This window comes from Dermacentor albipictus, unplaced genomic scaffold (genome assembly GCF_038994185.2).
Source record: "Dermacentor albipictus isolate Rhodes 1998 colony unplaced genomic scaffold, USDA_Dalb.pri_finalv2 scaffold_17, whole genome shotgun sequence".
In the NCBI taxonomy this organism is placed as follows: Eukaryota; Metazoa; Arthropoda; class Arachnida; order Ixodida; family Ixodidae; genus Dermacentor; species Dermacentor albipictus.
In genome coordinates this window covers 309,178-331,649 of record NW_027225571.1, presented here as the reverse complement: position 1 = coordinate 331,649, position 22,472 = coordinate 309,178, and the positions used below count along the sequence as shown (strand labels likewise).

General features: G+C 46.1%; 1 protein-coding gene and 1 long non-coding RNA gene across 4 annotated transcripts; one reads left to right on the top strand and one right to left on the bottom strand.

Moving 5' to 3' along the window:
• The first annotated feature begins 5,465 nt into the window (after positions 1-5,465).
• Positions 5,466-7,458, top strand: LOC139051983 (uncharacterized). Its single transcript, XR_011509644.1, has 3 exons — positions 5,466-6,025; positions 6,096-6,276; positions 7,341-7,458. It is a non-coding gene; the product is annotated as an uncharacterized lncRNA (long non-coding RNA).
• Positions 7,459-7,516: 58 nt separating this feature from the next.
• LOC135901549 (uncharacterized) lies at positions 7,517-17,534 on the bottom strand. 3 transcript variants are annotated; one of them, XM_070529048.1, is made up of 5 exons: positions 17,240-17,525; positions 15,254-15,397; positions 13,902-14,209; positions 10,112-10,546; positions 7,517-7,653 (listed from the first exon to the last, which is right to left on the bottom strand). In XM_070529048.1, exons 1-4 carry the CDS (start codon positions 17,402-17,404, stop codon positions 10,222-10,224), a joined length of 942 nt encoding a protein of 313 aa, XP_070385149.1. In that variant the 5' UTR covers positions 17,405-17,525; the 3' UTR covers positions 7,517-7,653; positions 10,112-10,221. The 3 variants fall into 3 exon arrangements, with proteins under 3 accessions (XP_070385149.1, XP_070385151.1, XP_070385150.1); XM_070529050.1 differs by lacking the exon at positions 10,112-10,546 and having other exon boundaries at positions 17,240-17,534; XM_070529049.1 differs by lacking the exon at positions 15,254-15,397 and having other exon boundaries at positions 17,240-17,527.
• Between the last annotated feature and the right edge of the window lie 4,938 nt (positions 17,535-22,472).

The following is a 22,472-nucleotide window of genomic DNA, read 5'->3' as shown; positions in this document are numbered from 1 at the left end:
GAAGGTAGTTGAAAAGAGACTTGAAGCAGCCGAGGAATGGCTGAACAGGGTCGCCATTGTGACTGAGAATGTGCGTGACAATGGAACGCAGACCCCCGACGCGACAGGCGAGGGAGGGTCAGCGAAATACGTGAAACGCATGCAGGGTGATGAAGGGTTATCTGGGAAGAGCGGCACCCACCTTGAGGCCGCCACACCGAAAAAGCAGGAGCCCAGGGGACAATGCCCCTTGTCGAGTCCGAATCACGCGGCAAAGGAGGAAGCGAAGCAGGGAGAAGTAGGAGAGAGTGACAGACAGACAGACAGACAGACAGACAGACAGACAGACAGACAGACAGACAGACAGACAGACAGACAGACAGACAGACAGACAGACAGACAGACAGACAGACAGACAGACAAAGAACTTAATAATGGTCCTGAGGAAACGGCGTTAGGGTACCTCCCCTTTCAGGGAGTCCCCGTAGCCGTCGTGGGCCGAACCCATGTCGGGGTCGAGTGAAAGGGCGACTCAAACCTGGCTGTGTGCTCAAACGCAATTGTGGAGAGGGGGAAAGGCGACAGAAGAGTGGCGGTAGGAACATTTCCAGGGCGGACACTGGGTTCTGTGGTGGAGCGAGCAAAACAAAAGCTCGCGGAAAATGCCCACGTGCGCAACCTTGTCATAATAGTAGGTGGGCTAAATGACGTCCTAAACAGGAAAGGGCCAGGACTAGCCCAGCGCTTGGCGAAGGGGGTGGACGACTTGCGCGAGCTATCCCCTCAGGTGCAGATCGTGCTGTGCACGGTGCCGGAGGTGCCTGTGCGTGACAGTCACGTACACAGAGCCGTAGTGGCTGCTAATGAGGCAATATGGAAAATGAGCCGAGAGAAAGGCATCGAGGTTGTCGAAGTAAACAGGGAAGTGAGAAGTTGTGGTTATAAACGAGACGGAATCCACTTCAATTACAGGCTAGCACGAGAAGTGGGCTGGTGACTTCGTGGTCGCGCTGTTGCTTTTTTAGGGGGCCCGCGGGCGCTCAGGAGGTCAGAGCAGATAGTAATGAAGAAGGTCCCCTAGGGGAACATCAGAAGAGCATCGCCGTCGATAACAGAAAAAGGAGGAAAGCAAGAAACGAGCTCACCATGCAATAGGCTACTAAAACATGCAGCTACAGAAGAAAGGAAAAGTGGGCAGAGATTGAGGAGCAGTTACACAGAGAACAAATAGGGGTGTATGCGGTTACAGAAACACACCTTAGGGACTCAGAAGAGCCGCCAGTTATTGAGAATTATGTTTGGGAAGGGTGCAACAGAACTAAGTCGGGAAGAAAGGGAGGGGTAGCCGGAATGCTCATCCATCAGGGAACCAAATGGAAAAGAGCAAATTCACAATGTCAAGAGCATCTTTGGTTATCAGGTACAATGAGTGGGAAAGAAACTTGGCCGCGCCTTAAGTATTTGTGGACCGGAAAATGCACAGAGAAGAATAGAGAGTTAGTGCTGAAATTGTGCTATTAGGTGACATGAATGCCCACATACAGGATTTAGATGGCTATACCGACAATAGCGCGAAGTAAATGCTAGACCTTTGTGAGCAAGATAACATCGTGATCGTGAATACAGGGCCTAAGTGTGAAGGACAGGTCACGTGGGAAGTGGGAAACCGGCAATCGACCATTGATTGCTGTCTGGTGACAGAAGGAATTCATGATAAGTTGAGAGAAATGGTCATCGATGAGGAAGGGTTTAGCAGCATAGAGAGTGACTATAAACGCATCATTTTGAATATGGGATATGTATTTGGGGAAGAGAGCAAGGAGAGCAAAATGGCCAGTCCAAATTTGAAAGCTGAACAAATAGCAAATATAGTCACTGGAGTTTAGGAAGGACTTGGCAAATGGCCAAGTAAAGAGTGGGAATATGTTGAGCTTCTTAGTGTAATAACAACAGAAATACAGAAAGAGAAACAACATGGTCGTTGGAAAGGAAAAAAAGAAACAGAAAAGCTGGTGGAACAAGGAGATACGAGAAGCAATCGCCGAACGACAGAAAGTATCTTGAGAGCACAGGCAGGCAAAGATGGCGCAGTTGCCACAGGATGAAGTAACCAATAAATGGGAAATATACCGGTAGAAAAAGTCTATGGTTCAAATACTGGTGCAAGCATAATTAAAAGGTGAAAGTGAACGTTGGTTGTCAGAAATACGTGATAAAAAGAAGGCCACATCTAGAATATTTTGGAATCACATAAAATTATTAGGCATGAAGTGAACAACAATACAACAACATATCCTAGACGAAGATGAAAACAGACTGGACGGAGAAGCGGCAATAAACTGCATCCAAAAAGTAACAGCCGAATCTTTCCAAGGCAAGGACGAGCTTATATTTGAAGAAAAAAAGAGCATGAAAGAGACCGAAGTGGAAATGGAGCTGGTGCTGACAAATTTAAACTGGAAGAAAGCGGAAGAGAAAATTCCTAAGCGCACAGCCACAGGGCTAGACGAGGTTCCCGTTAGGCTGATAAATGAACTAGGACCAAAAAGTAAGGAAGCTCTGGTGAAAGCAGTGGAAAAAACTTTAAAAGGTAGACGAATACCAGACAGTTGGCGACAAAGTAGAATGAATTTAATTTATAAAGGTAAGGGGGTGAAAGACAGAATTCACTCGTATAGACCGTAGACCATTACATCGGTAATATACAGGCTGGCAATGCAGGCAATCAAATTAAAGCTTCAAGCATGGGCAGAGAATAATGGCATTTTGGGAGAGCTTCAGAATAGCTTCAGAATAGGTAGGCGTTTGGATGATAACTTGTTTGTTCTTAGTGTATTGAATTATCAAAAATAGAAAGTAGACCGTTGTATGTGGCCTTTTTAGACATTACAGGAGCCTACGACAACGTAGACCGCAACATTTTGTGGGATATTCTGGAAGGGGAAGGCTTAGGTAACGATTGACTACAGCTTTTGAGAGAAATTTACCTAGAAAATACCGTTTGCGTTGAATGAGAAGCGATGAGGAGCGAGGATAAAGTTCATATCAACAAAGGAGTGAGGCAGGGGTGCCCTTTATCCCTGTTTATGATGTTTATGTGTTTATGATGTACATGGTGAGGATGGAGAGGGCGCTAGAAGGAAGTAATATCGACTTTAATCTCTCATACAAACAGGCGGGTACAGTAATAGAGCAGCAACTCCCAGGTTTATTTTATGGGGACGACATTGTGTTGCTAGCTAACAAGCAAAGTGATTTGCAACGTCTGGCTAATATCTGTGGACAGGAAGGCAACATTTTAGGTTTGAAATTTAGTGTTAGAAAATCAGGTGTTATGGTATTCAATGAAAACAGTGAACAGACAATGGAGAGACACGGCCAAGAAATACCTCGGGTAACAGAATATAAATACCTTGCTATATGGATAAATGAAGGCAATGGATATATGGAAACACAGGAAAAAACCAGAACAGTAAAGGGGAAGAGAAATGCAGCCATAATGAAGCACTGAGTGCTATGGGGATACAATGGGTACGATGTCCTCCGAGGTATGTGAAAAGGTGTAATGGTTCCAGGGCTTACTTTTGGAAATGCTTTTGTTTGGTTTAAATCAGGGGAACAATCAGGACTCGACGGAAACCAAAGGTCAGTGGGTCGCCTCGCATTGGGCTCTCACGGGAAGACTACAAATGAAGCTGTGGAGGCTGATATGGGTTGGCCTAGTTTTGAAGTGAGGGAAGCTCGCAGTAAAATTGATTATGAAGAATGATTGAGGAATATGGAAGAAAGTAAATGGGCTGGGAGAGTGTTGAGGTATCTGTACAGGAAAAACATTGATTCACAGTGGAGGAAAAGAACTACGGAGCTTACCAGCAAGTATGCGGCCTGTAGGGTGGGCAACACAGCAACAAAGAAGTTCAAGCGGAAAGTCAAGAGAGGCTGAATTAATCTCATGGATGGCGGCAATGGAAAAGAAACCTGCCATGAGTAACTACTCAAGAGGAAAAAACGAAATCAGGAACGAAACCATTTATGATAACTCAAAGGGAAGCTCATTACTTTTCGAAGCGGAGGTTAATGCGTGCCTATACGGCAACACGCTGAACGGCGTATCAATAAAAGCGTCTCACTTTGGAGAACTTAATTTAGCTTGGCCTATTAAGGCCAAGCGAAATTAAGACAAATCTATTGCGATCAATAGGCAAAAGACAAATCTATTGCAATCAATAGGAAAAATTTCTTTTTGAGCAAGCGCACCCAAATTTTGCTAATGCAATCAGCATGCAAACCTATGCAGTAAGCTAGAATTTCGTGCTCTTCTTTGCCCCTGCTTCTGCCAAGAATAGTAATGCTGAACAGTGGGTATCAACCAGATTCACGGCAATGGCGATGCAGGTTTTGTCCGTCATCAGAACCCAGGGAGGCGAGGTGTTCACGCGGGCGCTTGGCCGGATCGCGCACGGACCGACTTCTTCCGCGTGGACAAGTTGGTTGCTTTGGCCGCAGCCAATCAGAACCCGACACGGCGGAAGCGTTGGTTAACGAATGTGAACGAATGCCTTTCTTTGGGATTTTCGCTTATGTTCTTGAAAAGCGTCAAAACGGTAAGTTTTGCCAGTTGGTTGGGATTCATACCGTATTTTCTCGATTCTAAGCACCTCCTTTTTTTCATGATCGCGATGCCCAAAGTGAGGGGGGGGGGTGCTTAGATTCGAAAAATCTGGAATGACCCCCCCTCTCCCTTTTCGCTGCGACATCACGAAGAGACGGGTGCGAGAAATAACATTTTATGTTGCAAACATCCAAAAGAAAAATTGGTGCAGACAGTGAGCCCACCGCTTGTATCGGATGCTTAGTCACTTACACTGCCACTCACGAGTCCGCGCGGCTCTGCAGTCCGGCTGTGCGGCAAGATCGCGCCGCGGACGCCGTTCCACCTCGGGACTCCGACGGCTTCGGCTCGATGACAGAGCGAGCAAGCGCGCTTGGCGGTCTTGGCTACGCGCTCTTCCTAACAAATAGGGGGGTGCTTAGATTCGCATGCAAACTTTTTTTTCCAAATTCTTTCGCGAAAGTAGAGGGGGCACTTAGAATCGGGGGGTGCTTAGAATCGCGAAAATACGGTAGTAAGGTTTGTTACAGCGCAACAAAAGACAAGGACAAAAGAAGGTATAAAACGACGACACGGCGCCGTGTCGTCGCTTTACCTTCTTTTGTCCTTGTCTTGTGTTGCGCTGTAACAAATCTTGGAAAGCGAGTTGACAAGTCGCGAGTAAAATGCCAACAATCTCGTCTTCTTCGTCTGAGCTCATCATTTTGCAGAAGTAGATAGCGGACGGGAGCGCCGCCATCCCACGACGAAAAAAATATCGAAAGTGCGCGTACAAACCCAAAGTGCCGCGAGATGGCGGCACGTCCCTGAAATTGCTAAAGAAATTGCGAGATGCCCCACCTTCCCGGCGGCACGGGCAGCCAGACAACCCGGCTGGTCTGAACAGGCGCGGGCGCTCGCCGCCTCGCCGCTTTGAATATCCGCTTGTCCGCTTAGACGCTCCGCTTTCGGTGTGAATGAGCAGACGTACGCGTTCCAATGCGCCCGGACGCGCCGCACCACGCCTGGGCGCGTACGGCGTCAGGCGCGGAGGCTGTTTCGCGTATCGGCGCGCGGTGGCGTGGAGACCTACAACCGCTAGGATTTTTGTGCCCGCGCCGGAAGCTGCCGCTCGCGTCAGTAGCATGACGCACTTCACATGACCACGGCGAGCCAACGTCACTTCCGAACGACTCTTCGCGCGACGTTCAGGCAAGCCTGGGCAAGCTGCTTCAGTACCTCCTTGTTGGCTGTGCGCGTTGAGATCGTCCTTCATGGCAGGTACGGAAATTTTCAGCCGTGATGGCTGCATTAATAATGAAACTTCAATAGCCGAAGTGCAATGTCGCGAACCATTGTGGATGGTATCTCGTAAGCAACATAAGGACCGCAACCTCAAAGCGGCACTGTGGAATGAAGTGACGGCCTCCGTCCTGCCAGATATCAACATCCAAGGTAAGCACGAGATTTTGCAGCTTCCACGTGAATAATCGTTTATTAAGCAGTCTTACATTTCTCTGTGCAGTGGGACTGGAGTTGGTGCAAAAGAGATGGAAATCGCTCCGTGATAAGTTTCGCCGCATCTTCAACGGCCGCATAAAGACACAAAAGAGCGGCGCCGTCGCCGACGATGTCGAGTCGGTCGACACAGCATGGCCCTTTTTTGAGCTGTTGCTGTTTTTAAAAGACACCATGGTGACGAGACCGTAAGATTGACATTATTATTGTTGCGAACATTTTGCTGGCCAAAGGAAACCCACCTTGATTACGTCTATGTCAGTGAGATGAGGTGCTTGTTTCTTCCGAATGGGCAATTAACCTCATCGTAGAGCGAGATAGTAAGCCTTTTACCGGCTAATAATTTTGAGATATACTTGGCTAAGCCTACTGCTATGAACGATGACAATGGGCATTTAAATGTAACAAATTTCAGTGTGCAATAAGTGGTTTTTGAGGTGGAGGCACGTACAAAGGAAGGGGGGCCATCCTGTGCTTGGGTATGCACCAGTGGTGCAGCCAGGAATTACGAGGAGAACAGGGTCCGGCAATTAATCAGGGTAGGGGAGTGGTGGGGAGGGGCTTGTGCTCGGTGTTGCTACATCCGTATTTTTTGGCTATGCTGATACCCACGCCTGCTCACCGAAGTAAACAAAATGAGGGGGAAAGTTGGCAATTGAACGTTTATGCAAGCAAGCTGTAATATACAGGTGGCCTTCATTGTAAATACCACATGCCTAGGCTGTGAATTATATAGTTTTCGGAGTTATCACAGTGCAATTCCACTTGTGAACAACTAATGGCAAGGGTTTTCACATCTCCATGTTATAGCATGTGGTGCCGCTTCGATCGTAGTCATTACCCTAAATCATGAATATGATGTGCATGGCTATGTTTCATGTATGCTTGCCAAATTGCTGACTTATATATATAAGTTACTTGTAGTATGGCATTTTTACTGCGATTAGACACTTTACAAGGAATATATATTTTCTTTTACAGATACACTGACATGCACGAAAATATTTTGATGCACCTTATATTTTTCTTTCGCATTTCTCTCTTTTGCACAATGCATGGTAATACGGGTCACATTAGTGAATGACAACTTTAAGATTATGAAAGTGCTAGTATTGTTCATAACAGTTTTACAGTGTGTGAGGCTATAACAATAATGAAGAGCAAGAAAAACACTGAAATGGTTTCGCTTTGTTTTATTGCAATGATACAAAACGTCACAACATAGAAAACATGCACTTTTTCTGATGTGCAGCACTTCAGGCAATTATGTAGTGCCTGCAAGCCCGAGAGAGGAGAGCCAGCAGCTGGACACAAGTGAGCCACTCGGTGCGAACCAGCAGCACAGTAGTGCAGAAAAACTTTTAATGGGCATTGCCCAGTTTGAAGACCAGGACTTGGATGAACAATCAGATTTTTCTGATCTGTCAGGCTTGGTGTCAGCGTCCCAGGTCTCGTCAGCCTCGACGTCATCTATGACATCAGCTTCGACGTCTACGGCACCAGCCTTGATGTCAGCAGCACAAGGAGCGGCTGCCCCAAGTCAGCAGGGAGCCGCTAGCCAAAGACTGCAAAAAAAAAAGAAGAGAAGGCCAAGTGAAGACGCCCTTGTGACTGAAATGGGTGAACTGTCCAAGACCCTCCAGGCTTGCCCTTTAGAGGACGAGTACTATCATATGGCCCTCAACATAGGAAAATTCTTGAGGAAATTGGGCCAGAGGAACGGCAACTCGACTTTCAGATTGAGTTGCCGCAACTAATAAAGAAACATTCAGAGTGATGAAGGGTCTGTTGCACTTTTCTTAACATAAAAAATGCTTTACTGGTCTTCACCAAGAATTCTAGCATGTACGAGCATCACAGAAATGTCTTGAAAAGACAAGGCTCGTTTTCTAGCACCCCAGGAGATGGCACTATTTTGATATTCTCTCAGCGTTGTGCTCATACTGTCTGCGGTAACAACGCAGTTTCGTCGCGTGGATTCCCTTTAACGTTCGATTGCCGCCTACTGCTTCGCCTTGAATGGCGCCAATTAACAATGCTGTTAAGTGCAGCAGAAAGGCAGTGAAGTTCATGGGCAAATGTCGTAAGGCATGTTTCACTTTCACGTTATGAGTGATTCCTATGAAAGAAGGATTAACCAATGTGTCTACAACGCTACAATTACATTTAAGCATTGACAGCCATGCTAAGAGCAAGTAGTATTTTATCAGAAGTTTTCAATGTATTTGCTGGCATGCGCACATATCGTTCCCCCTTAACAGATAGCAGGCTAGCGGACTTGCTTCAGGCTACATTCGCTGATTTTCCTCAGTTAAATCTTCCCCTCACTGTTAAGCGGATATGTTGTACAGACACAGCCCAAAGTGTGGGATATCTATATAAGCATTCTTAAAAGTGAAGTACCGTGGGAGGCAATTGTTTTGAAGGACAATAAGCAATGTTTCTGTATGTATATACTGGTTTTCCTGCATATAAGTAACAAAACAAATAATTCACCATGATTGATCACAGGTTCTAATATAAGTATACCTTGTCCAGCCATTTAGAGTCAATGCAAAATGAAAGGCCACTGAAAGCAGGAGCTTTGATGTCAGGTGCGAGCGCTTATTGAATTTAAGCATATCTCTCTCAAAACGAATTGCCTATGCTATGCCTAGGCTCCAGGTTAATTTTGAGCACCTGGGGTTCCTTAATGGCCACCCAGTGAATAGTGCACCGGTTTTGCATTTTGCAGCCGAGAGGCAATCTCACGCACTTTAGGCTTAGCAGAGCAACGCAAAAGCCACTCCACCACCATGACGGGTAGTTCCTTTAACTATAGAAACAGAATAAGTTATTTCCATTTCATGATTGGCAGTGAGCTTCTAGAATGTTTGCAAGAATACCTGAAGAAGCTGATCATGAAAAGTTACAGAAGAATAAAAATGCGTTAAGGCCCATATGGCAGGCATTACCAAATCATGACTGCCAGGTTACTGCTACCAATGAAACAAAAGTGTGAAAACATTGAATACTAGTGGTACTAATACAAGGGATACAAACTTGGAGGCTCATAAACCAGCGTGAGTTGATGTGAAGGACCGTACAAAGAGCGATGGAACGAAAAGTTAGGTCTAATGTTAAGAGGAAGGCAGGCGGTGGGGTCGCTATACGAGTTGACATTAAAGGAAGAATTGGAGCTGGGCGGGCTATGCAATGTGTAGAACATACAGCCAGCAGTCTATGAAAGTTACAGAGTGCGTGCCAAGGGGAACACAGTCAAGGATGACAGAAAATTAGGGGTGTGATGATGTTAGGAAATGTGAATACAAAGCCTGAAATCAGCTAGCACAAGACAGGAGTAATTGAGGATGCCGAGAGAGGGGTTCGTCCTGTAGTGGACATAACAAATGGCTGATGATGATGATGATTCTCATTTAGCAATGATGCACTGTGGCAGCGATTTTCAGCACAAAGGCAAGAGGACGTGAGGAGACTGTAGTAGGAAAACGATTGGACATCAGTTATACATTCTTAGCAGTGTACTGGAGATATGCATACACCTGCTCATGTTTATCACCATACCATTTGCTTAGAGGATAAAATATGCTTTTCAGAATTACTTCAACATCACCATGTCCAAGTGGATCCATACAAATGTTTAATTTCTGTTCTATTCTTTGTAATAGATTCCCGTGTTATTTCTGTCACTCTAAAGATATGTACAACCTTTGTGGCAAATATTATCCCCAGACAATCAGCCTATCCTGCTTGCATATTCCCATCAAGATTGCAACGTTACATTGATAATGCACATGCTGTTCATGACCTGGAAGTACTAGGTGCCCAGCTTTAAAGGAGGTGTACGCAACACACAGAAGCATTGTTGTTACGTGACAAGACAAGTGAAGGGTCACTAGCTTTTTTTTAAAGCTTAACACAACAGAGCCTGCAGGTGGGATGTAAATGTAACGAATAGATTTCTTTACTGTGAACCCATAAACTGTGACATGAGGCTTTAGCCTTGTAACTTTCATAGCTCACCATCACTGAATTGTTAGATGTGTCTGCTCCCGTAGCCGCTTGACAACTGCTTCTTTGGACACCCCAGGGAGATTCCATTGCCAAGGAACCTCCCCAGCACTGCTACAAAATTATGCTGCGAAAAGATTCCTGGCAGCTGCCGCATTACCAAGGTAGTTCCTGCAATGTGTTGCCTTTATCGGGAAGAAGTGGGGTTCCGAGTTGTTTCCTGATGCTTGTTGGACACCTTGTCGCCACTGTCCTGCGACGAGGTTACCAAAGCTGTCCTCTGTATCGGTGAACTTGTGTGACTGTGGGTTGTGGACAGTGAGAAAATTGTGCAGAATACAAGCAGCCTTGATAACGAAGTCCACATTCTTCGGTTTCAAGTGGATGGTACGTAGCAGAATTCTCCATCTGGCCGCCGTTATCCCAAATGCGTTCTCTGCACAGCGCCTGGGGTAAAATTGAAACACCTTGAATGCCAATTTTAAAGAATACAAATACAGTTGAATCCCGCCACAACGAATACCGCTACAACGAATAATTCTTAATTCCCCGTCAGTATTTCATAGAAATTATTGCCCTAAGTTTCTCTGCACAATGAGTCATTTTTGGGGAGCGTTTCCAGTTCAACGAAATTTTAACGGTCAAAATCGAAACCGAAACAATTGTTATTGGCAAAAGAGAACTGATTCACTTGAAGAAATCCCGTGATTGTAGTTTCACCATTGTGGTATCAGTTATCAGTTCAGCACACGCCTATGAAGTAGGACTGTCAATGCTATAGAAGCAGAGGTGCTCTTGAATAAAGCACATTCGTTCCTGCCCTGGCTTCCTGCGTCGTGGTCTTTCCTTGGCCACAACAGAACAATTGGTGACAAAGATGGGATAATGCTACGATTCTGAACCAAGCACCGGCGCAGCTGTTGCGGCGCAACGGACGGCTGGGCCACCATCAGAAGGCAAACATTTAAAAATGGCAATCCCTGTAGCTTCGTAACGTTTCGGAAGCATGCCAGAGTTAACCCAAGAAGCGAGGATATCAAGTCGTATTTCGAGAGGTTTGAAAATTTGTGGCACTTAACGAGGTTCAGGAGACAAAGAAGTTGAGGTTGTTCTTGAGCGTAATAGGCAGCACAGTGCACAGAGAGCTGAAGAAAATTTTAGTTCCTGACAGCCCTACTGACAAGACCTTCTCGGAAATAGTGTACTAGAACAACACTTCAGCCCCGATTATTCAGTAATAGTCGAGCATTGCAAGTTCAACAAGCACACGCAGCAGGAAGGAGAATGCTTCGAAGACTTCATGACGGAGCTTACACGTCTGGCGCGTAATTTAGAGTTCAAGGCGTTTCTGAATGATGCCTTGAGGGATCGACTAGTGGCAGGATTACGCGACCAAGACACTCGAAGGATATTGTTCGCAACAGAAGACTTAACCTTTGAAAAGGCATGAAAGATTGCGCTCGAAAAATAACTTGCTGCAAGTCAAACAAATGAGCTGCATTGCCAGGCTGAACGCTCGACTGACATAAATGTGGTAAACGAGGGAAAGGGGAAACGAAAGCCAGGCCGTTGGGGTGTAAAAAAAGAAGGCGGCACAAGCAGACAGTTTGTTAAAGCTGCGGGAAAGGGCACAATTCAGACAGGTGCTGGTACCGAAACGCGAAGTGCCGTTCATGTGCAAAGACTGGGCACCTGCAAACGATCCGCCGAGAGCTAAAAAGTCGTCCAGCGAACTATGTTGAAGCGACGGATGAACAAGCGGATGATTCCGAGACATTTCACGTGTTACTATGCGCATGAGATGGAAAACGGGGCTACAAAGTTTCCGTGCAGATTGAAGGGAAGCCAGTTTCTATGCTTTTGGATACGGGTGCAGCTGTCACGTTGATGCCTGAAAGTGTTTTCAGACAATGGTTTCCGCGGACTAAATGCAAGCAAAGGTCAGTTTTGAAAACATATACAGGTGAGCCTGTAAAGCTGCAAGGGAAGGCGACCGTAACCGTTGAGCATAATGGCTGCATAACTGAGCTTCCATTGCATATAGCAGAGGACCAGGGTAAGGCTATGCCTACACTTCTAGGGCAGGATTGGCTAGAAAAGTTGCAACTTGACTGGAAAACCGTCAGTGGTGTCACAGAAAATGCTGGTGTCAATATTCTGCGCGAAATATTTCTGGAAGTTTTCCGCACAACACCGGGCGGGAGTAGTTTCGAATTTCTAAGCCATAATATCCACAGAACCAAACTGTACGCCTGTGTTTTGCAAAGCCAGGTCTATGCCTTTGGCTACTAAAGAAATAGTCAGCGAAGAACTTCGGAAGCTAGAAAGTCAAGGCGTCTTAAGAAAAGGTACCACCAGCAAGTGAGTGACTCCCATTGTACGGGTTTCGAAGCGTGGTGGCGGAATCAGAATTTGCAGTGACTACAAAGTAACAATCAATCAAGTGCTAAAGACCGATTGTTACCCGCTCCCGCTTCCTGAGGTTTATACTCGATGCTAGCCGGTGGTAAGGTATGTTGTGTGCTGGATTTGTCCTCTGCGTACCAGCAAGTGCCTCTTAGTGAAGATTCTAAGCCACTGCTCACGATAAATATACATCAAGGCTTGTACAAAATTCAAAGGCCTCCATTTGGAATTGCGAGCACACCAGCTATATTTCAGGACATGATGGATCGAGTTCTACAAGGAATTCCTAATGTCGGGTGCTATATAGACGACATCATCATCAACAGTAACAGCGCAGAAGATCTCTACACAACTACCACAAGCGTTCTCAAGAGACTTGGCGAGCACAACATAACGCTGAAAGAGGAAAAATGCAAGTTTTTTCGTGATTCAGTAGTCTACCAAGGCCACAAGGTTTTGAAAAAGGGCATCGATCCCACCGCTGAAAAGGTAAAAGCAGTACGAGATGCCCCAGTGCCCAGCAACATCAAAGTGAGGGCTTACTTGGGTCTTCTAAACTTCTATGGCAAGTTTTTGCGGCATTTGGCAACTGTGGTAGCCCCTCTTTATCAGCTTCTTCAAAAAGATCACAAGTTTAAATGGATGCAACAGTGCAAGAAGGCCTTCGAAACAACTAAGTAAATGATTCTCAACAGTGAAGTATTAGCCTTCTAAGACGTCACAAAGCCACTCGGACTTACTTGCGATTCTTCCGCTTACGGCTTGGGAGCAACTGCTTGGAAGGTGAGCAACGTGGCTGGCATCTTAAGCAACTTCGTGCCGGCAGACATCGACAACGCCGATGAGACCGGGTTATTCTACGAGATGTTGCCGGCCAGGACGCTCGACATCAAGGGGCAACGCTGTCACGGCAGCGAACACAGCAAAAAAATGTGTGACAGGGCTGCTTTGCACAAACATGGATAGCTCTGACAAGCGTCCGCCATTAGTCCTCGGAAAAAGTGCCCATCCGCGCTGTTTCAATGGATCCCATAGCCTACCTGTGCAGTACAAGGCGAACAAGTCATGGATGACCCGAGCTATTTTCACAGAGTGCATGGTGGCATTCGACCGCGACATGAAGCGGCAGGACCGTAATGTTTGCTTGCTTCCGGACAATTGTGGATGATAAAATTATGCCTACTAGCACAAGTTTCAGTTATCTTTCTACTGTCTCTCAAATCCTGCAAAATTATAATGAATACAGTGGAATGCAAGAAAACCTTCCATAATTTTTAGAGTTTATTACTGTAATAACTGCAAGGGTGGTCTCCACAAACTAAGATAATCGGTCTTGTATGTTGCTTACTTTGCCTGCTACATGTAATAGTGACATGAGGGATTGAATGCCACATACCTTGCTCGGCTTAGCCTATAGTTGAAGACCCGTCTTTCATCATCAAGCTGCCTGGCTGGATAAGGACGAAGAAAATCGTCTCTCAGCTGAAAAGCCTCGTCGCCTATGAAGGCATATGGTGCATTTGTTGCAGAGCCAGGAAGCCAATTCAATGATGGTATATCCAAGGCTCCTTGAGTGAGGGCACGTCCAAACTCTGAGTTTTTGAATGTGCTACCATCACCGAGGCGACCCTCTGCTCCCACATCGATGAGGGTGTACTTGCAGTCACTGTCGACCACAGCCATTAGGACCACAGAGAATGTGCCCTGCAATTATTAGCACAAAGCACGCAATCAATACAAGTGCAATAATTGTGACAGCTGCACCAGTCTGAATAAGCACAATATCGGTATATCTCATTGAAGTGCAAAAGCAGCTGCCCATATTGTGAAGCCTAGAATCCCGGTAGAACAGTTTGTGTAAAATTTCATCGTAATGCATGACTGAGGAAGTAAAAACATCTCACCTCAAGTGCATTCATTCTCCTGTCTTTGTGATTGTTGTCTGCATGCCAGTAAACGGTTATGGCATGTGCAAGGTAATGGAAAGTTTATTGAGCGACTTGAAAGTAATCACAGTTGATAAATGGTCTCTGGCACAAGCACTAATACAAGCACTTGAAATTGTTAAACGTCCTTAGTCACCTGATGCCAAGAATCAATTCTAGAGAAGTAACTTGTTAAGCTCTCACAGCTAACATCTTTTCGCACTTTTTAAAATCTTTTTTGCACCTGTCAAATAATTCTGAGGCATCGAGCAGTCATGCTGCTCCTCGTGATCCATACTGTATATATGAGATTATATCTTGTGATTTATTTGTGTTTATAGCCATTGGCATATAGCAAGCTTTTGTAGATTTTTAATAACGCACTAGAATATGCTCACCTTTCTTGATTGATTGTGCAGATGTTCACTGTTATATGCGTACGATTCGTTTTTTTGTTCTTGCTGTTCGTGCTTGCTACCACCCTGTATGCTTTGTAATGTTTGTTCTCTTCGCCCCCCCCCCCGCTATAATGCCATGAGGTGCTATGGGTACGACGTAAACATAATAAAATTTGGGGAATAAAATAGAAAATAAGGCCAAAAACATAATAAAATTTGGGGAATAAAATAGAAAATAAGGCCAAAAGCTTAACAGGATTCTGCTGAACCATTACTTTTTAATAAATGAAATTTATGAGTAATTTGTTCTGCTTTGGCACTGAGTATTTGAAAGTGCCTCTCCACCCGTGCAAATACCAATATTACCAGGTGATCTGAGTAATGTGCTCGTCTGGTTAAATGCAAGTAAACAAAGGTAATGCTACCTTGTAGCTGAAGTAGACGCTGCCAGAGTTAGGAGGGCTAACAATGGCAACATGTTTGCCGTCCACAGCACCTAGGCAGTTCGGGAACTGCCATCGCATCGAAAAGCTCTGGGCTATCTTCTCCCGCTCAGCTCTGCTGGGTACCTAAAAGAGTTGCACATAATCATCAGTGCTACACTACACCACACAGCAGCTGATTTGATGTCTGCAAATATGGGATGCTGTTTTGAAATATGATCTCAAAAGTTCGAATGATACATGGGAATGATTTGAGGGGAATACGGCAAAGTTGCTTACAAGTCATATTCAGAATAAACAGTTTCGAGAAATTTTTTGTGCAGGGGCTAAGGCAAAAAAATTAATGTGAGCACTTTTCTAAGTTACCATTCATGAAAAAGCATGGTGGTGACAGGCGTACTCACTTTTACAAGCCACTCAGTGGATGCAAGGGCAGTGAATTCGCAATTCGCAGTTTCTTTATCAACAAAGCAAAAATAACAAATTGTGCCAGTGAGCACCATGAAGAGAGGAAAGGCAATGAAGATAAATACCGACATAATAAAGATATATGGTTTCGCACTGGATAGTCGCCAATTAAAAGTTCTACGGGGCAGACAATGAGGCTGCAGGAGCCAATGTCGTCTAGAAAAAGGTTGACGGTCATACTTGCAGCCCTCTAACAACATCTGCATCATTTCTAAACAGAACAGTCAACCGCAAAAGTTTACGGGGCAAGGGTTTCACGACAAAGGGGAGTTTCTGCTCTGGTAAAGCGCAATGCTTCCAATTCAATGGATCACAGTGTAGAAAGCAAAATTTACTACGGATCGAAGCTTTTAATTAGAGGCTATGTGCACGGGCTTCGCGGAAATGTAGTCATGTGTAGCGACGCACATTGCGGTGCATAGCTGAGTTGTGTATGGGGTGATCATTCTAAGTGTTCCAGAATTTTTAAAAATCGTCTGTGAAAGATAGAAGAATTCTTGTCCTTGAGCTGGATTATTGGAAGAGGCAGACGTTACTAGCATTGTGAAACATAGTTCCAGCGCACATTTGAACAAGGACGAGGCGAGAAAGACAACACGAACGCCGGTCTTCAACTGAGTTTTATTCATTGGAAACAGGGCTTTATGTACACAGGGGGAGGGGGTGGGGGACTGCTACTGCGCAGGACCACTCGAAAATATTTCCTTGGTCTAGGCAAAGGTCATCACAGGTGTCAAAACAAAAATAAAAAGAGAAACTTTTCCCTCTTTTTTTCTCTCTTCTATTTACGTCACTCAGTACAATCTTGTTCATATCCCGCCCTGCCTAGCTGATTCGACACATCCGTTTGCCCTGAGATAATCAATTTCTTTTGTCCCGAGTGCAACAGAAGGAGCACTGACACAGTTCTCGTTTGCACTGGAGATACAACACGCTTCAAATATTTCCCGGTGTTTCTGATCGCTATATCTGCGCAACACGCGTGTTCGTTCGAAAAAAGCCTCGCATGCTGGCTTGTGCGAGCAACGGCGTATGTGGTCGGCTAAATGACCAGCGCCACTTAGTGATGTAGCATTCCTGCGATGCTCTAGCAAGCGTTCATTCAGACAGCGCCCGGTTTGGCCGATATAGCATTTCCCACAGGCGAGGGGAATACTGTACACAACGCCGACGTCACATTCAACGAGGGCTTTGGTGTGCTTAATTTTGCAGGCTGGTTTCTTCTGGGATTGGTTCACAAAAATGCGGGCATTTGTGAACCGGAAAGTGCCAGCAAAGATTACTGAATAATGCTACGTTGTTTACACTTAGTACTCGTCCAAATTTCCTCTAAAAAACCAGATTACACAACTGTATGGCGCTGAGCCTATCACGGACCCATTTTTCATCATTCCGACCGACATTGCAGCAACGACTTCGGTGTCAAGCATGTGCATGTGTATTCGGCAGCTAATTGCCAGGCTTGTTTGCTTAACAGGGAAAAAGAACAAAGTTACTTACTGCTGTGTAGTACAGTCCTTCTTGCTTGCGTGCTGCAAACACGGGCCGAACCCACCATCGTCTCGGTTGCCGCTGGTACCGACGTCGCCTTCTCTTCAGCATTAGCAGCAACGTCATCATTTTCATGACAAGCAACGCTTTCTTTTTTCTGGACAAAGGTCTCATGATTGAACACTTAGCACAAAGGTCGAAAGCTTGCAGCGCAGTTCGAGGTCTGACACACCGTACAACCGTACAACCACAACACGCGAGGCGCGTAGCACACGAGTGATGCTATGCCGATGCTGCTGCAGGTTTCGCCGGGCTCCCAATACTGATATTAAGTCGCAGTTGAGCTGAATGACCCACAAGGAGTCGTAAAATATGTTTCTGAAACATATAAACAAATTGTAAGCTAAAATATTGCGTTTTCTTGCAATATGTAACACATTGCTTAACGTGGCCGTTAAGCGAAGGCTAGACTACCTTGAACATGGCAAGCTAGCAACACTGCGCCGCCGCAACGAGACGCGCGGCTACGCGCGGCAACTCGTGCATCGTTTACGTGCGCGCCCTCTTCCTCTGTCGGGCGCGACGCGACGTCGTCAGCGTGGCGTGTGCGGACGCATTGGAACACGTACGTCTGGTTGAGCCTTTAGAGATACGGCGCGCGAGCGCGCGCCGCCACGCAGTGTACGCACTTGCTGGCGGAGTGAAGCCGGCCCCCTCTGCCTCGCCCCCTGCCTCCCAACCTTCCTCCGTTTCACGTGCGAGATTGAGCCAGGCCCCGTACACTCTCAAGTTCAACAAATGGCCACAGAGGGCGAAAAATCAATCGAGGCGCGTTTCAGCGTAAGCGCGCAAGTGGAGCTACTGTAATTTGGTCGAATACTTTAATTTGTGCTTTCTCTGCTAGGGGCGCTAAACATGCTGAATTTTTTACTTTACACAAACCATTGACATAAACAATCGAGGCGTCTAAGGACGTTTTGTTACTTCAGGCAAGTAGGCAGTTGATTTTTTAAAATTTGATTGTTGAAGCTGCTGTTTAGTCATAGCGTCAAGGTTTTTGTACTTGATTAACCACCGACAGCCGACAGCCTATTGGTATCGATGTGTTTCCTGGCCGTTGGCGTTCGAATACTGCGGCGGTAAAACCGGTAAAACATTTTCGAAAGCATGCTGATTTCGTCTGCGAGTCATTACATAGACTTGCTGTAGAGAGGTCTACTCTTGGCAAAAAATAGTGCCTCATTTTGTTTAGGCGTTGATTATCGTAATGAATGCGGCGGAGGTTGAGGGAGTACGCTTGAAGGTACGTTTTTATGCCGTTGATCTCCATAACACCGTAAGTACGCAAACCGATGTCACAGAACACCCGATGCATCATTGTGTGTTCTCCGTCATCGCTTGTTTGCTGTACGCCTACTAATTCTTCATTTCTTCAAGTGTTGTATCCTCCTTTTGTCCTTGTTCTCTTGTGCTTCAGTTACAGTATGTCGTTCCGTCAGCTGTAACGCGCATTCGCAAAACCAATACGTTTGATAAGACGCAGTGGTTATCATAATTTCACTACACGTGTATAAGCTGGCACATATGGTTCAGATACAGATACCTGTATGCGGACTTGCACGACGTTGATGCGGACATTAGGATAATTATGACACCCGTAAGGAAGAGGCAGATGACGGCCCTAAGCTGTTGCGTTCTTTCGGCCAAACTACCCGACCTGGTAGTGCTGTAAAGATGCTGTATAAAAGTGACACGCGGTGACAGGGAAATTATTATACTTAGCAGCCGACCGTACGTTTTGTAGCTTAGGTCTTCTTTCTTGTGCGTTTGTGCTACCCTTATTAATGAGCCATTTCTTGATTACGTTCTTGACTATGTAACCGCGTTTGTGTGGATGCGTAGACGTGTGCTTTCTGTTTGTACTTGTAAAATGCAAATAAAATATTTTCAGCCTTACTCAATCTTTGGTGTCATGTGCGTTTATTCCAGTCGAGGCCATCGTGCCACCTGGAAAGCGCATTCTGTCAGTAGCCCTACACGAAATGCAACAGCTGGCGCGCGGCGGCACAACTCGGGTAACGGCGGCGTAATGAACAAAAAACCGCTCGGGATGCCCTTAAAAGTCAGTTCAGAGTGTGCCTTAACTCGACATGACTCAGCGCTACATGTATTCTGCTGCGCCTCGATCATGCTCCCGCCAGTTTGGTTGCTGTGTGGCAAACGTAGCGCCTACATAAATATATAGGCGCTACGTTTGCCACACAGCAACTAAACTGGCGGGAGCACGATCGAGGCGCACCAGCTAGAAACCCAGTAAAGCCACAGAACACCTGGTAAACTGCGCAAAACCCCGTTTCCGTTTCCTGTTGTACAGCGCCACCCGTGGTCACATACTTTAGTTCACGACGCCACCGCTACGCTTATTTCCGTAGCACTGTGGAAGGTACAGTTTGCCTTCTCTAAATTTGTATAGGTGTTCTGTGATTGAGCCGCGACCGTCAGTTCCCTTTGCGCCCGCTCGCTAAATACGCAGTTGGTGCCGGAGAGCCCAACGCCGCCCACCCTCCCTCCCTTTCATCTCTCGACGGCGTTTCGCGCGACGGAAGACGGCGCCCTCCGCCTTTCTCCCTTGCGCGCGCCTGGTTGATCCACGATCGTCGGCTCCCCCTCACTTGCTTTCACTCGCACATACAGAATACGGCGCGCGGCGACGGTGTTATCGCCGTTAGACTTTATACGGAACATCACGGCGACGGCAGAAATGCGCCTGGAGGCTCGATGTGAATGTTATCGCAACAAAAGACCGTGTAGATTTCGAAGAGCGACAAGAAAGAAATCTGGATGCAAAGTCGGTATGATAACGCAAAGTGGAGTGCCTCGCTGTTTGAGGCCTAAGCTGGCTGCCTGAGGACAAAGGCATACCGGAAAAAATATGCGCCACATGATGAGGCATGTGTGTGGGCTGCAGCCCGGAAACGATTCGGCACATCGTAATGGAACGCCAAGGTATTCACCCAGTGAGACCCGTAGGGAGTGTCCACCTACCAGAAGCGTTGAGATTCGTAGGAGGTGGACTGAATAACTGGTTAGCAGTCAAGATAATTGAGAGACGATTAGCGTATCGGTGAAAAAAAAGGTAGGAAAAAGATTGATAGAACCGAATTCATTGCAACCGTAGGTAATAGTACAATATTGTGAGAGAGGTTTTCAGCATGTAAGTTAAGATCGATATCAAGTAGACATTAGCCTAGATAGCGTTAAATGTATGGTAGGACGTGATTAAGTCAAGCAGGCTAGGTGACTATTTCTCCCTGCCCTGTTTCAAAGGGGATACCCTTAAACATCATCACAGAATGTTGCGCTAACCTTCCTGGGGTTGATTTAATTAACCGAGCCAATATTGTTTCTGCTATTTTGAGACCGAACCGGTTCAACCGCAGGTTCAGCCCACGTTCCTTGGTAAAGTAATACGAGGGCAGACGACGCTTGTTTAAATTCGGCAACGCGTGCGGCGTGTTGCGTAGGCAATGGTCCTGCGGTTCTTCGCTGTCACCCTACTGGCTCACTATGCTGTGCGCATGATCAGCTGAACTGTACAGTGGGCACACAGTTAGCGCGCACTGTCTAGGTGGAGCGTCAACGTTGTCGAGGACACTGCTTCAGCTCAGCACCTGTTTTAGCTACAGTAGTTATAGTGCACTGGTTGCACTGCTCGATACACGTGTTGTAGCTAGGATATCGTTGTGGGAAGGCCCAAGGTGTGCTAGTCCGGGGTCTCCATTCACACATCTGAAAGTGTCGCACTATGTCTACCGAGTTCAGTACCGAGTTCAGTACCCGAATCATACTGTAACGACTGACGACCAGGCATCTCGCTAACACATGCAGTCGCTAGACAGCTGCCGAGCGCTGGCGTCGGCCACAGGACCTACTTGACCTTTGTTCAACTCTTGCCGACATTCTCGCCTTATTTCGCACCATTGCGTTTCAGCTGAGCTGCTTCAACAGCCAATTTATTTGTGCCAAAATTTGGCCACCCTGTCAACGTTATGGTTTCTTATTTTTAAGTCATCTTTTATATTTAGACTAATGCTGTCCTGAAATTTCCAGCGGTTTCACCTTTCCCAAAATGCCCGCATTTTTGTTGGCCTCTGTTCATATTTCGGAGGATCTTTATTAGACGTGGAAACCATTGCGTGGCCCCCTGACCAAGCTGCTCAAAAAGTCATTTTATATCCCTGAGGTCTTGTGCAAGCTTCCGCCTTCTTGCCGTTCATCAACCTCCCGATTTCCCTGTCACCTGTATCCCATTTTGACGACTCCAATCCCATGAATGTTGGCGACGATATAATGTCAATGGGATTAAAGCCATTTAAGTCAATTCTACTGTGGATATGACAGCCGCTTTTGCTCCCTGTGGATGGAAATATTGTGTTAATGAGCGCCATTCTGAAGCATCTAAATTGATAGTCACAAAATTATGCGGATCCCATGTATGTGCGAATCGATGTAAGCAGAGCTTTCTGTGTTTGTTTTCATTGTTAAACATAATCTCTACAGAGTAGTCAGGCACCCTCTAATGAAATGCTGTCAATGTTTCCCTGATTACGCCCGCCATTGTGATGCAAATAAACGTAACTGCAACTCATTTTCTCAGAAATAAACGCTGAATGAAACGCTGACGTCATCCTGAACAAGATCAACAAGCGCCCTAGTGCTCGATCTTATGATGCCCTTATTCGTAAGCTTATATTCATGATTTAGTTATATGGGCGGGGGTGGGGGGGGGGGGGAGAGCGATGTGCTCTTATACCGTCGAAACATCCCTCGGACGTCTCTGATGTGCTCGTTTTTATTCTAAAGTACCCAATGAAAACTGTCATCGCTGCAACTTCATGATGTCCTGGTGGCAGGCCACCATGGCATGTCGCGCAAGTATGACCACGCTGATTCATTTGGGTTGGCATATACTATTTGGTGCGTCATACTTCGCCACATTCATTTTTCAAGCTATAGAGCTCGAAAAGGGGCGGCCAACTCACTACGCCCCTTTCGTCTGTTTACTTCCGCAAAGTGTGTGTCTATCGCTGTGGTTACCAAATACGCCCAGCGGTATGCTACCACTCAAGCCTTTCTGTCTCCTGAGCAACTGAAGTCGCAGGCTTCCTTCAACACGGCGTCGACGTTCAATATGGCTCAATTACTTTTCGCGAACTTCGCTCACCACCGGAATAGACGGGTC